Here is a 13,758-nt window from a genome sequence, read left to right as displayed (position 1 = left end):
TTCTACTCGCCTCCTTCCTCCGGTCCCTCAATGTGCGGTGACCTCTATGGTGACACATTACGTCACTGTCAGAGAGCCTTTGTATACAAATAGTAAAGACTATCCGTCACTTCCAAACAGGTGTGAACAGGGGCATAAACGAAGATATTTAGGGCATAAATTGTCCAATTCTGACAGAGCCCTCCACCCATCAGCATATGGCGGTTTTAATCACAGCAGGATGCTATCTACCCATATAAACGTAGGATTCCGCCTAGGAGAGGAATCATGTTAGGCAGGTTCCCAGCAAAGAGGATCGCCTTGTCGTGGCTGCTGGGCACAAATGAATTGACCGATTTATGCCCTTAGTATCTTTGGTTTTTCCTGTTTTCTAGAGCAGTAATGCAATTCCAACTTCATATATTTCATGTTTGCATGCTATAGCGCTACAGAGTGCAGCTTTATTTGTTACTTATACTTGGAGATGTTTACTCTTCGCTTGCACCTGTTCACACCTGTTCTCTGTTTGTACAGTCAGTCCTTGAAACTTGTATTAACCTTTATGGTGCCTAAAAGCACTGAAAAAAACAATGGCGGATAGTTATTAGCGCTGAATTTTCCAAAGCGTTGCACGAAATAAAAAAAAAATAAAAAAATCGCAGAGTTACTCCAGTAAGGGGAACGATGCAAAAAATGGATTAATAATTCTAGACAACGGTTTTATATCTTAGGGTATACAAAAATGTACCAATATTTTAACCATCCAGAAAACCAATATTTGTACTATATATCGCAATACTAAAGTGAAAAGTAATACAAAAATTAAAAAAAAAATATTAAAAATATATTAACGAAAAATTGCCCCTATAAAAAAAATAAGTATATTTTGGCGTTACCACATCTGTAAAAGTCCGATCTATGAAAATACAACATCATTAACTTATACGATAAATGCTGCATAAAAATTAAAATTCAAAAATTGCATTTTTTTTTTTGCTCACTGAACCTCCCCCAAAAAGTGCAATGAAAAGCTATCAAAAATCTATAGGTGCTCTTAAATGGTAGCAATAAACTCGATCGGCAGAAAAATAAAAAAAAGTGGCAATACAAAGCGAAAAATTTTTTCTTTTACAAAGTTTATAATTTTTTTTAAAGCCACTAAAATAATATATATATATATATATATATATATATATATATATATATATATATATATATATATATATATATATATATATATAAAATAATAATATTAATATTAAGTTTGTTATCTCCATGTTCGCACTGCCCTGGAGAGAAATGATACCAATTTTGTCACACAATAAATGCAAAAAAAAAAAAAAAAATGGCAGAATTTGTATTTTTTTAATCATTGTACCGCACATTTTATTATAAAGTATTATATTATAAAAAAAAAATTATAATAATAAAAGGAAAAATTAAAAAGTTATGACTTTTGGAAAAAAAAAGATAGCCCAGAAATAAGATTTTTTTGAAACAGGAAGGGCTTAGTGTAATTATTTTAATGTATGTTATAATAAAGAGCAATAACTGGAACATGGCCCCTATGTTATAATAAAGCAGTATGGGTCAATCCCTCTGATAGCAGCATTCTCTTCTTCCACTAATTCCAGCTATGTCCACCAGGTGGCGTACAGTGACCTCATGGTTTCTACTTGTAGTTTCACCGGTGTCCAGCAGGTGGCGATGGCACCCATTATCCACCACCCCACAAGACATGAGACTGGAGGAGCAAGCAGCAAGAAGGGGGGGAGGTTGTTGCAGGATGCAGCAGCAGTAACAGCAGCAGCAGCAGCAGCAGCAGGAAAGATGGATGTGATGTAAATGCCAAACCTAAAGCAAGGATTTTTGTGCACAGAGCTGTCCCTGTCCTGCTCTTCAAGAAAAGACAGCAACATATCCCCCCAAAAAAGGAGATTTGCCTAAGAGACAGCTGGATGCAAGGCTGTGACATCTACCTGTTCCTGTCCTTTGTGTGCTTCCCAGGAGAGGGTAGATCACAGAGACGGCTCTCCTGCCTTATGGAGAAGAAGAAGGATCCCAATGTCCAGCTGTGAGTTGACGGGGAGATGTAGAGATCCCATCCCTGGAATTCATCGCCTTCTTCTCCCATTTCCTCGCCTTCCATCCACTGTTGCATTTTTGATCCTAATTCCCTATTAAGCGGCGGGGGGATGTTCGTCCATACGTGGTGGGTTCTGATTATTTTCCTTGGGCTCCTGTCACGAGTCGTGCCTGATTGAGGACACAAGATCCAGGCTTTGGGAGGAATTACATCCTGTTCTTTGATTAAAAAAAAAACAAAAAAACAACAGATTGCACACGGGGGGGGGGGGGAAAAAAACGAGCGAAGACGAGAGGAGAACATATGATCACGAGAAGATCCCAGCATCTTCATCCTGCTGAGGAACCCACCATGCACCTGTCCTGGAGGATCTGGTAGGGGTCTTGGTTTCGGAGGTGGTGGTCGTGGGTCTCTTGTCCATGTCCTTCTATTGAAGAAACATCTGGCCTGGCATTGAGGACCTTCTTTGGAGGCTTTCCTGGATACCTATGGATGTGGCCAGGTATATCCACTAATCTGGAAACCGGTTTTGGGGCCTAAAGACGTTGGCATGGACTCGAAGGAAAGAGGAGCATAACCTAAAGAAGATGAGTGTCGGCCATGGTTGAGTAAGCCATGAACCTACAATCTCTGGTCTGAGAAGTCCTGAGTTGTTACGGAAGGCAACCTACCGGCAATATCATTTATGGCAAAGATGCCCAGGAACCGGGCCTTTTCGGAGCCCGAGTACTCAGCCGAGTATTCGGCGGACTATTCGGTCAGCTTGCCCTCAGACCCGGAGCATGGTGTGGGACGGACACATGAAGTGACAGTCCGAAGCTCGGGCTGCTGCCTCTGCTTGCCGAGGTTTATGCGGCTGACGTTTGCTCCGGAGTCATTGGAGAACCTCTATCAGACCTATTTCCGCCGGCAGCGCCATGAGACGTTGCTGGTCCTGGTGGTCTTTGCCGCTCTTTTTGATTGCTACGTCATCGTGATGTGCGCCGTGGTGTACACCCAAGATAAGTTGGCATCGACGTTGGTGGCCGCCGTCGGGCTGTTGGCGCACCTTCTTCTGTTTGTCCTATGCAAGTTTGGGTTACTACCGGACCGCATCTCCCGCAAGTTTGTCCCCTACATCCTTTGGATATTGATTGCTGCTCAGATTTTTTCTTACCTTGGCCTTAACTTTGCCCGTTTTCACGAGGCCAGTGACACAGTCGGCTGGCAGGCTTTTTTTGTGTTCTCGTTCTTCATCACGTTGCCCCTGCGCCTCACCCCCATTGTTCTGATCACCACTGTGTCCTGCGGGATACACACGTTAGTGCTGGGAGTCACCATCGCCCAACAGCAACAGGGTTCAATGGATACCAACGCGCTATTACGCCAGGTAAGTGCCCGGCTGATGCCAACTGGAAATTCTGATGGACTCGCTGTGGGGTGGGAAACCGAAGCACCATGAATGATGCAAAGTTGACACTAAGGATGTCCAAAACTTTGTTTTATGGTTGGGCCCCAAAATCTAATTCCAGGGGCCCTTACACCTAGTACATCCATGGACCACGATATGTAGAAGGGGTATCCAGAATCATTTTACGTCCTCCATGTTGACAGTTTCTGCCCAAAATGGGGCCAATGGCGTAGCACAAACTGTGAGCATTTCCTGTGTTCACTTGAATACAATGTATTGACATAGTTCTAAGGGCCCCATATTCTCTTTCACACACTTTCTTGACATACTTCCGGGGGGGATGAAGAGGTTTCCCTTAATATAGATTCATGAATATAAAGGATACGTAAATTATGGTAACGTAAAGGGGCAAATTAATAGCTACTGTCAAAATTGACTCCTTGTGGGCAGTTGCTGCATTCCGTAAGCCCCACCCACGAGGATTCTCTTCGTATAGATGTTGATAAATCTGATAGATGTATACAGCCAATTCTGCTGCCCCCCCAGAGGTCAGAGTTTCCACATTTATCAGTAATAATCTGAATTGTTTCTTAGCCAATATTAGAAGGTTATGAGTATGACCATTGCTGCGTTACACATCCTCGGGTATGCGAGCACCAAGAGCCCCTTAAGATTTGAAGCGATTTTAAATATGGGGGTGTAATAAGTAGAGCATTGATTAAATAGCATTATTATGGGGGGAGGCGTCTCTTATGTTCGAGCTGTTGAAGTGTTGGGATCGTCTATGTGGATTTTTGTCATTTATGAATCTACGATACAGGAAAAAAATAATATTTGTGACATTTTTGGTCATTTTGTCATGAGAGGATCGATTGAAGATGTTGGCAGCAATTGGTGAGTCAGAATCATGTTGAGGCCTGTTGCAATATTTTTATGAATATATTTTGTCTTTTTTTTAATGTTTTATTTTTTTTTAATTTCCTTTTTAATTTGTTATTTTTCTTCATTTTTTTTTAAAGTATTTTTATTTTAAGTTTTTGTTGTTCATTTTTATCTTTCCTTGTATATTTTTTTTTATTTCTCTATAAGATTTCAGAAACCTTTGATTTGGCTTGTATTTCTAAGTTATTCCCCTTACGAGGGTATATTTAGAAAATACACTTCCATTATAGAGCGCCCCCTGTATTTCAGACCTGTATATTATATTTCCTGAGCTTATAATAGTGCTGGAGCATTATAAGAGGAGTGTCTGTCATGTGGTACAAGTGTATAAAAATGGTTCCCAACGCTAGAGATTTGAGACAAAAAGTAGTGATCATGGGGGACAGGGAGGGGGTCTGCGAATGCTATTAAATAATACAGCGATAGCTTGAGATGGCTGATAACAGGGAGTAATAGAGTGTGGTCTCCTGTCCTACAGTCGCCTCCTCCAGTAATGGCTGATAACAGGGAGTAATAGAGTGTAAGTCTTTTTTATTATATATAGACACATCACATGACACAACTACGATACCTGACAGCCACCCCCTTACACCACCACATTCACCCTACACCAAACCTAAATACTACACAATATACAAAATTAACATATAATTTATTTTATTATTTATTTAATTTATTTATAATTAACATATAATTTATTTTATTTAAAAATAAATTGTTTACTATATATAAAACATACATCTATACTAACTATCCTGCCACCCCTGATCCAGCTCTGGCCGCAAAGTTCAGGATTCTCCAAGTTAGAATCAAGCCCCAAAGTTTTTCCGCAGGCGAGGCCTGGGCCAGGCCAGATCAGTCTGTTATCAGCGCTGTTGAACTCCCCCCACCCAACCTAACCAAGACCCTTTATTATACACAATATATACAATATATACACAGTCAGAAAACCAACATTACAGAACACAACCTACGTACTCACCACTCAAGGTCTATGTCTGCAAACCTATTTCAGAAGACTGAAATACAAAACAAAAATCTATCGTGTAAGGACATCAGCCCACCACCAGGATATAGGAGTATTAACGGACTAAGGCCTCCCCCAAGGATAAACCCCTCCAGAGATGGGCCACGTGGTGTGCGAAGATCCTTCAATCTTCCCCCTGTCTCCCATTCCCGGTAGATAGGCTGAAACCATCCACTACAGGAGAATACCCACGGAGGAGCCCTCTCTTTCCAGAGGTTTGCCACGTTAACTTTCAAAAAGGTGTTCACTGGGAGCACCATGGACTTCACCATATCCAATCCTCCTAGTCTCCTCGTGCGGTAAGTGACCTTCCGCTTGACCAGGTTCAGTCTATTCCCCCATAACATTTGGAAGAACAGACTGTAGACCTGAGTCCAGAGAGGCTCTGGCAAGACACAGACGCTGCCCAGGTAGATTAGCAACGGGAGCAGGAAAGCTTTGCACAGGCCAACCCTTCCCGTCAGGGTCAAAGACCAACCCTTCCATTGGTCCACTCTTTGGGCGACAACTTTGATTCTGCCTGTCCAGTTTTCCATGGGGTAATCACCCTCGCCAAATTCGATGCCTAGGACTTTGTTGGCCATGTTCTTGGGGTTCGGGGAGGGTGTCCGGAAGATCAAACCCAGGATCACCGCCTCCCAGCCAGTGGAGGGAACTGGATCATGATAGGATGTTGGCTTTCCTGGCTGAAGCTGTTCTTGAGCCAGGGGCTGATCTCTCGCTGGGCGGTTTGGCAGAAGTGATCACAGATTCAGTTCCCTCCTTCCCAAGAGGTGCCAGTAGTATGAACTGAATACCTCCAAGATGCCTGCTCTGGACCTTCTCAAGGTTCGGGCGAGTAGTATTTCCCAAAGACAGAAATATAATGATTAAATACCCTGCAGTAAATAAATAGCATAGTGCATGAAAATAATATAAGGTGCTTAGTTATCATGTTTTTAATAAAAAACAATTGCAAAAGCCATCCCACCACTCCAAGGTGACCGTAATTGGGATGGTCCTAACTCTAATATTAAAAACCTTACCATTTGTCAAGTGACATGCATGTGGATAAGGTCTGAGAAGAACTGGGCCCAACTAGTGGACACACAGCCATGGGACACCACATCAATATAATGCCCAGCTCAAAGGACCAGCTGAAACACCAGGTGCAAGCCCAACACCAGCAGCTACAGCAGCAACAGCTGGCATAACAGGAGACGAGTAAGCTACTTATGCAGCAGATCCAGCTCTAGCAGCAGCAATGGGACCAGCACCGACAACAGCAGAAGCTGATTGATTTGCTCACGGAGGCCAGTCGTGGCACGGCGACAGCTCCGACTCTAAGGTTAGTGGACGATTTTTCCATCCGGAAGGCGGTAAGGAGAGCCCTGCAGAAAATGACCCCAGGTGATGACATAGAGACCTTTTTGACCATCTTTGAAAGTGTTGCTGAGAGGGAGAAACTTCCTCTAGATCAATGGGCAGACGGGGGAACTCCAGAAGACCTACTATGACTTAGCTTTGCAAGACGCCAAGAAATATGGAAAGCTAAAAACTGAAATTCTGGCGCACTTGGAGGTGACGATGACTGTCAGGGCACAGCGGGTCCACCACTGTGCGTATTACAGGGGCAAACCTCCTCGCTCCCAAATGTTTGACCTACTGCACCTGCTCCAAAAATGGTTGCAGCCATAGTCCTCTACCCCTGCCCAGATGGTAGAGCGAGTGGTAATGGACTGGTTTGTGCATTCCCTTCCGAGGCTAATACAGACTTGGGTCTTCCAGGGTGATCCCAGGAATTCCGATGAACTGGTAGGACTAGTCGAGAGGTATCAGGGTGTCGAGGGTTCCTTGGGAAAGCAGCCTACTCCATACTGGGGGTCCTAAAGGGGGTTGGGGCGTCCAAGATCTAAAGGGGTGGGGGAAGTATTGCCGAAAGTCCGTGCTGGTGACATTATCAACATTAAATGCCGGAAAAGTCATAGTCTGGCGTTGCACCTATTTTGCCTGCAGCGCGGTCCCCCAACCTGGTGAGGGCCCTCAGGCATGCTCATTGTCTGTTAACAGGGTGCGAGTGACAGGACTGTTGGTCTCAGGAAGTTTGGTGACCCTGATAAGGGCCACTCTTCCTCATCGGCTGGTACCTGAGAAGGTGGTGGGCATCTGGTGTATCCATGGGGATCCTAAGAACTATTCTGTGGCCCGGGTGGATGTAAGCACGAACTGTGGCACAGTGTCTCAGGAAGTAGGGGTTGTCAAGGACTTGTTGCACCCCATAATAGGATGGGACTTTGCATTGTTGTAGTGAAAATGTGGCCACCTGGGTGTTCAGACGATAGCCAAATCACCCCTAACCAAGGGTGCAGGCCGTATCAGACGAGGTTCGCTTGTGTGTGGCGATGAGGATTAGGTAGCATCCCCCGAGGCCAACATCCCTGAGCTGGAAGTGTTCGAGGGAAACTTTGAAACTGCCCAACTCAAGGACTTAACTTTTAAAGGGGCATTCGAAAATGTGACAGTGTTGAACGGTGTGCCTCAGGAGCTGGGGGCCGACAGTCAGTTCCTGCATTTTACTATGAATGGGGATCTGCTTTATAGAGTAACCAACGGGTGAGGTGATAGATAATAATAATAATAATAATCTTTATTTTTTATAGATCACTTATTGGTGTCAGGGCCCTATAGACGCAGCGTGTTAGACATGGCTCATTCCCATGTGTTGGGTGGTTATCTACGGGTAGATAAGACCCAGGAGCGGGTTCTACTGGCCTGGGTGTTACAGAGAAATTATGAGCAATTGTTGTTCCTGCCAGCTGACCTCCCCGGTGACCCACGTCCGCAGTCCTCTAGTACAGTTGCCCATCATAGAGGTTTAATTCTAACGCATAGCTATGGATTTGGTGGGGCCCCTGGTGAAGACCACACGAGGACATCAATATATATTGGTGGTCCTGGATTATGCTACCTGGTATCCAGAGGCGATACCCCTAAGAAATTCCTCCGCAAAGTGTATCTCTCGGGAGCTGCTCCATATCTTCTCTCAAACAGATCTGACGAAAGAGATGCTGACGGATCAGTGGACTCCCTTCATGTAGAAGGTCATGAGGGAATTATGCAAGACTTCAGATTTCACAACTCAAAGGACATCAATATATATTGGTGGTCCTGGATTATGCTACCTGGTATCCAGAGGCGATACCCCTAAGAAATTCCTCCGCAAAGTGTATCTCTCGGGAGCTGCTCCATATCTTCTCTCAAACAGATCTGACGAAAGAGATGCTGACGGATCAGTGGACTCCCTTCATGTAGAAGGTCATGAGGGAATTATGCAAGACTTCAGATTTCACAACTCAAACCTCAGTGTACCATCCCGAGATGGACGGACTGGTGGAGAGGTTTGACAAAACTTTAAGGGCCATGTTGAGGAAAGCAGTGGAGAAGGGCATCCGAGACTGGGACTGTCTACTTCCCTACCTGAAGTTCCCCAAGTAGTGCTGAGAGGTGTTTAATGGGCCTGGATTATGGGTCAGGGTTTTACGAGCAGCTGAAAGAGATGGATGGGATCAGCTGCTCATTTACCTCCAGTCCAGGTCTTGGATCGTCTGATTTAAGGCATCTGGTGCTGTCTCACTGGCTCTGTTTGTTTTGCAAGGTGAGGAGGCCTTGTACAGGTGGATCTCACAAAATTAGAATATCATCAAAAAGAGAATTTATTTCAGTTCTTCAATACAAAAAGTGAAACTTATATATGATCTAGAGTCATTATAAACAGTGATCTATTTCACGTGTTTATTTCTGTTAGTGTACAGCCAATGAAAACCCAAAAGTCATTATCTCAGTAAATTAGAATACTTTATAACACCAGCTTAAAAAATTATTTTAAAATCCGAAATGTTGGCCTACTAAAATGTCTGTTCAGTAAATGCTCTCAATACTTGGTCCAGCTCCTTTTGTATCAATTACTGCATCAATGCGGCGTGACATGGAGGCTATCAGCCTGTGGCACTGCTGAGTGGTTATGGAAGCCCAGGTTGCTTTGATAGCAGCCTTCAGCTCGTCTGCATTGTTGGGTCTGGTGTCTCTCATCTTCCTCTTGACAATACTCCATAGATTCTCTATGGGATTGAGGTCAGGCGAGTTTTCTGGCCAATCAAGCACAGTGATACTGTTGTTGGTAAACCAGGTATTGGTACTTTTGGCAGTGTGGACAGGGGCCAAGTCCTGCTGGAGAATGACATTTCCATCATCAAAAAGCTTGTCGGCAGAGGGAAGCATGAAATGCTCTACAATGTCCTGGTAGACGGCTGCGCTGACTTTGGTTTTGATAAAACACAGTGGACCTACACCAGCAGATGACATGGCTCCCCAAACCATCACTGATTGTGGAGACTTCACACTAGATCTTGGAAATCAAGGTCTCAGAGTCTGGAGGAAGGGTGAAGAGGCCACAATCCAAGCTGCTGGAGGTCTAGTGTGAAGTTTCCAGAAATAGAGAGAACAATCTAAAAGTAAGATAATCCCAGGGATATAGAAGGAGGATCTACTGCCCCCCTGTGGTCCCAGAGTAACACCATATGGAAATGTGGAGAAAGATCCAAGACCATGGGGGGGAGTGACAACCAGAAATGTGCTCAGAGCAGTTGTCGGTTCCCTACCCCCACATCTCCATCACTCAGCAAGGTACAACACACAATAGCAAACAGAACAATCCCACCATGGCTGGAATGGCTTGGTTACATGGGCGCATATAAAAGATCACTGTGTCTCCACGTGTTTCCAGTTGACATGATGTCAGAGCTCCCAGGGTCGCTACTTCATCTGTGTATGCACACACAGAGAAGAGGTAACGACAAGCATAAGGAGATGACCAAGGACTGTCCATAGAGTCCATACAAGGTCCAAAGCCAGTTGACACGAGAGTCACCACCTGGCTTATCTGACCATCTCCATGGAACCAGGTGACCAGCGGGTCCCAAACCTGGCTTTCTCCAAACATATCCATGGTTCAGAGATGGTCACTGGATCAGATCTGTGTCCTTCCAACCGGAGCCGAAAACCCCTAGGTTGTTTCCTATAGAATCATAGATCAGTGTCCCTCGTGATGGTGCCATGATGAATTGGTTGCAGTCCTTTCTCTTGTCTGTTGGGTGGTTTGCAGAATGTCCGGCTGGTAGCTCTGTGTTACTTTAGTCTCCCAGGATGTGATCTCTGAGTCTTTTTTATACCCAAGGCATGTAAGCTATTTTTAGAATTACCCAGCGTCTTTCAGTTCAACATCAAGATAAGGTAAACAATGGTGATGGGATTAAGTAGCACTATTAGCATATAAGCACACATCAATAAACAAAGCTTAACACACTCAATGTACAGTCACTGTTACAGAGAGGGCAGCATGGTGGCTCAGTGGATAACACTGTCACCTTGCAGCGCAGGAGTTCCTTGGACAACATCTGCAAGGAGTTTGTATGTTCTCCCCGTATTTGCGTGGGTTTCCTCTGGGTACTCCGGTTTCCTCCCACATACCAAAGACATACTGATAGGGAATTTAGAATGTGAGCCCCATCGGGGACAGCGACGATAATGTGTGCAAACTGTAAAGCGCTGCGTAATATGTTAGCGCTATATAAAAAATAAAGATTATTATTATTACTTACACAGTATGTTAGATAGTATATCAGTGGGCAAGGCTGTCTTTTTGACCCACCAGACATAAACACTTAAATTCACAAGCCAATATACAGATAAAACGCCAGTTCTTTTGGTTTTGCAAAAACATGGTTGTCTGGGAAATCAAGATACAATCTGGTTTCTTCACAAACGTATCCAGCCAGAGTGAGGCACCTCCATCACCGCACACTGCTGCTCAAAGTCCTTGAAGAACCCTTCCACATCTCCGGAAGCCTCATCAAATGGCTTAAACTCTGTCCGGGTGATCCGTACAGGCTCCCGGATCATTGGGTTTACCCTCCACATTATGTTATTCCCTCTTTCAAGCTCCATTGCTTCTTGTCTCCGCTGTGCCCGGCAGGCAGCCTCCTCCTTATACACCTGAGAGACGTCTGGGCCCAGAACCGCCATCTCTTCTTCCTACCACACCACCCACTGGCTTTTGGGGGTGGGGATCCCTGTCTCCAGTGCTTGTCTTTCAGACATCTGGGAGGAGGTGGCGGGGTAGCACCCACCAGTAGATCAATTAAGGCTTCTTTAGTCAGTCCCTGGTAGTTCAGGCCCAGGTCTCTGGCTCTCTCTTGTAAACTGGGTACAGTCCAATTTCTGTACTCACTCTGTGGGTGGTTCTGCATTGGGTTAAACTGTTGATCCCACTGCTGCCACCAGTTGTCACGGGGTCCTTCTCCGGTATCACACAATCAACAGAGCGAGGGAAGTGTGAACAATCCCAAGACCTTTATTATAGGCAAAACTAAAAAGGCCATAAACAATCCACCACACTGAGGACACAATAGTCCAGACCACGAATGCTGTTCAGTAACAGGATAAAATGTCCAAGGAGATGAGAGTCCAATAATCCAGCAGAGGATAAAAAATCCATATGCTTCCCTTTCTCTCTGACGTGCTGTGTTCACACCATCCTCACCACAGGGGAACTAACTTCCCCAGCTCCTGTCCTCCCCAGCCACCTCCTTATGTCCAGGGGTAGTCAGACAGGTTGTGGTGGTTTGTGGTGGGTACTGCAGACAGTAAGTGAGCTAATTCAATTATCAGCCTTTTGGAAGGTAATTGAGACTCTAGACAATATTGGGAATACAGGGAATGATACAGGGCAACAAGAGAACACTATGAAAATCAGTAAAATATAAGTATACACACAATGATACCCACATAACATATCACACCATCACAACCACATACACAGCTCAGTCAGCAGACAGTATCACACAGGATAGGATTAGATGCACGGCTCAGCAGTCAGTATCACACAGGATAGGATTATATACACAGCTCAGCAGACGGAATCACACAGGATAGGATTAGATACACGGCTCAGCACTCAGTATCACATAGGATTAGATACACTGCTCAGCAGACAGTATCACACAGGATAGGATTAGATACATGGCTCAGCAGTCAGTATCGCACAAGATAGGATTTTAGATACACGGTTCAGCAGACAGTATCACACAGGATAGGATTAGATACACAGCTCCACAGTCAGTATCACACAGGATAGGATTATATACACAGCTCAGCAGACGGAATCACACAGGATAGGATTAGATACACTGCTCAGCAGTCAGTATCATACAGGATAGGATTAGATACACGGTTCAGCACTCAGTATCACATAGGATAGGATTAGATACACGGCTCAGCAGACAGTATCACAAAGGATAGGATTAGATACATGGATCAGCAGTCAGTATCGAACAAGATAGGATTTTAGATACACGGTTCAGCAGACAGTATCACACAGGATAGGATTAGATACACAGCTCCGCAGTCAGTATCACACAGGATAGGATTAGATACACGGCTCAGCACTCAGTATCACATAGGATAGGATTAGATACATGGCTCACCAGCCGGTATCACACAGGATAGGATTAGATACACAAATCAGCAGCCAGTATCACACAGGATAGGATTAGATACACAGTTCAGCAGTCAGTATCACACAGGATAGGATTAGATACACAGCTCAGCAGACAGTATCACACAGGATAGGATTAGATACATGGCTCACCAGCCGGTATCACACAGGATAGGATTAGATACACAAATCAGCAGCCAGTATCACACAGGATAGGATTAGATACACAATTCAGCAGTCAGTATCACACAGGATAGGATTAGATACACAGCTCAGCAGATAGTATCACACAGGATAGGATTAGATACACGGCTCAGCAGTCAGTATCACACAGGAGAGGATTAGTTACACGGCTCAGCAGTCAGTATCACACAGGATAGGATTAGATACACAGCTCAGAAGTCAGTATCACACAGGATAGGATTAGATACACGGCTCAGCAGACAGTATCACACAGGATACGATTAGATACACAGCTCAGCAGTCAATATCACACAGGATAGGATTAGATACACCGTCTTTGCAGAATACTACATGGATGGACTTTATAACATCGCAGTCACATCAGAGTCCTGTCTATAGGATAACTTTATATAGAGAGAGGTGCAGCTTTGGTGGTGAGGACAGAGGTGCAGCTTTAGGGGTGAGGACAGAGTTGCGGCTTTGGGGGCGAGGGCAGAGGTGCGGCTTTGGAGGTGAGGACTGGGATGCAGCTTTGGGGGGAGAGCAGAGGTGCAGCTTTAGGAGTGAGGACAGAAGTGCGGCTTTGGAGGCAAGGGCAGAGGTGCGGCTTTGGGGGTGAG

At 44.7% G+C, this 13,758-nt stretch overlaps 1 protein-coding gene across 1 annotated transcript in view; it reads left to right on the top strand.

Annotated features, from left to right (window-relative positions):
• The first annotated feature begins 1,757 nt into the window (after positions 1–1,757).
• Positions 1,758–13,758, top strand: part of ADCY3 (adenylate cyclase 3) — a 178,911-nt gene continuing 166,910 nt past the window's right edge. The window contains exon 1 of the mRNA XM_069728424.1: positions 1,758–3,434. Coding sequence (XP_069584525.1) covers positions 2,751–3,434 — 684 coding nt within the window. The 5' untranslated portion in view covers positions 1,758–2,750. The remainder of the gene's footprint in view (positions 3,435–13,758) is intronic.

This window comes from Ranitomeya imitator, chromosome 5 (assembly GCF_032444005.1).
Source record: "Ranitomeya imitator isolate aRanImi1 chromosome 5, aRanImi1.pri, whole genome shotgun sequence".
Lineage (NCBI taxonomy): Eukaryota > Metazoa > Chordata > Amphibia > Anura > Dendrobatidae > Ranitomeya > Ranitomeya imitator.
The sequence above is the reverse complement of the archived record's forward strand: the minus strand, read 5'-3'. Positions and strand labels throughout refer to the sequence as shown.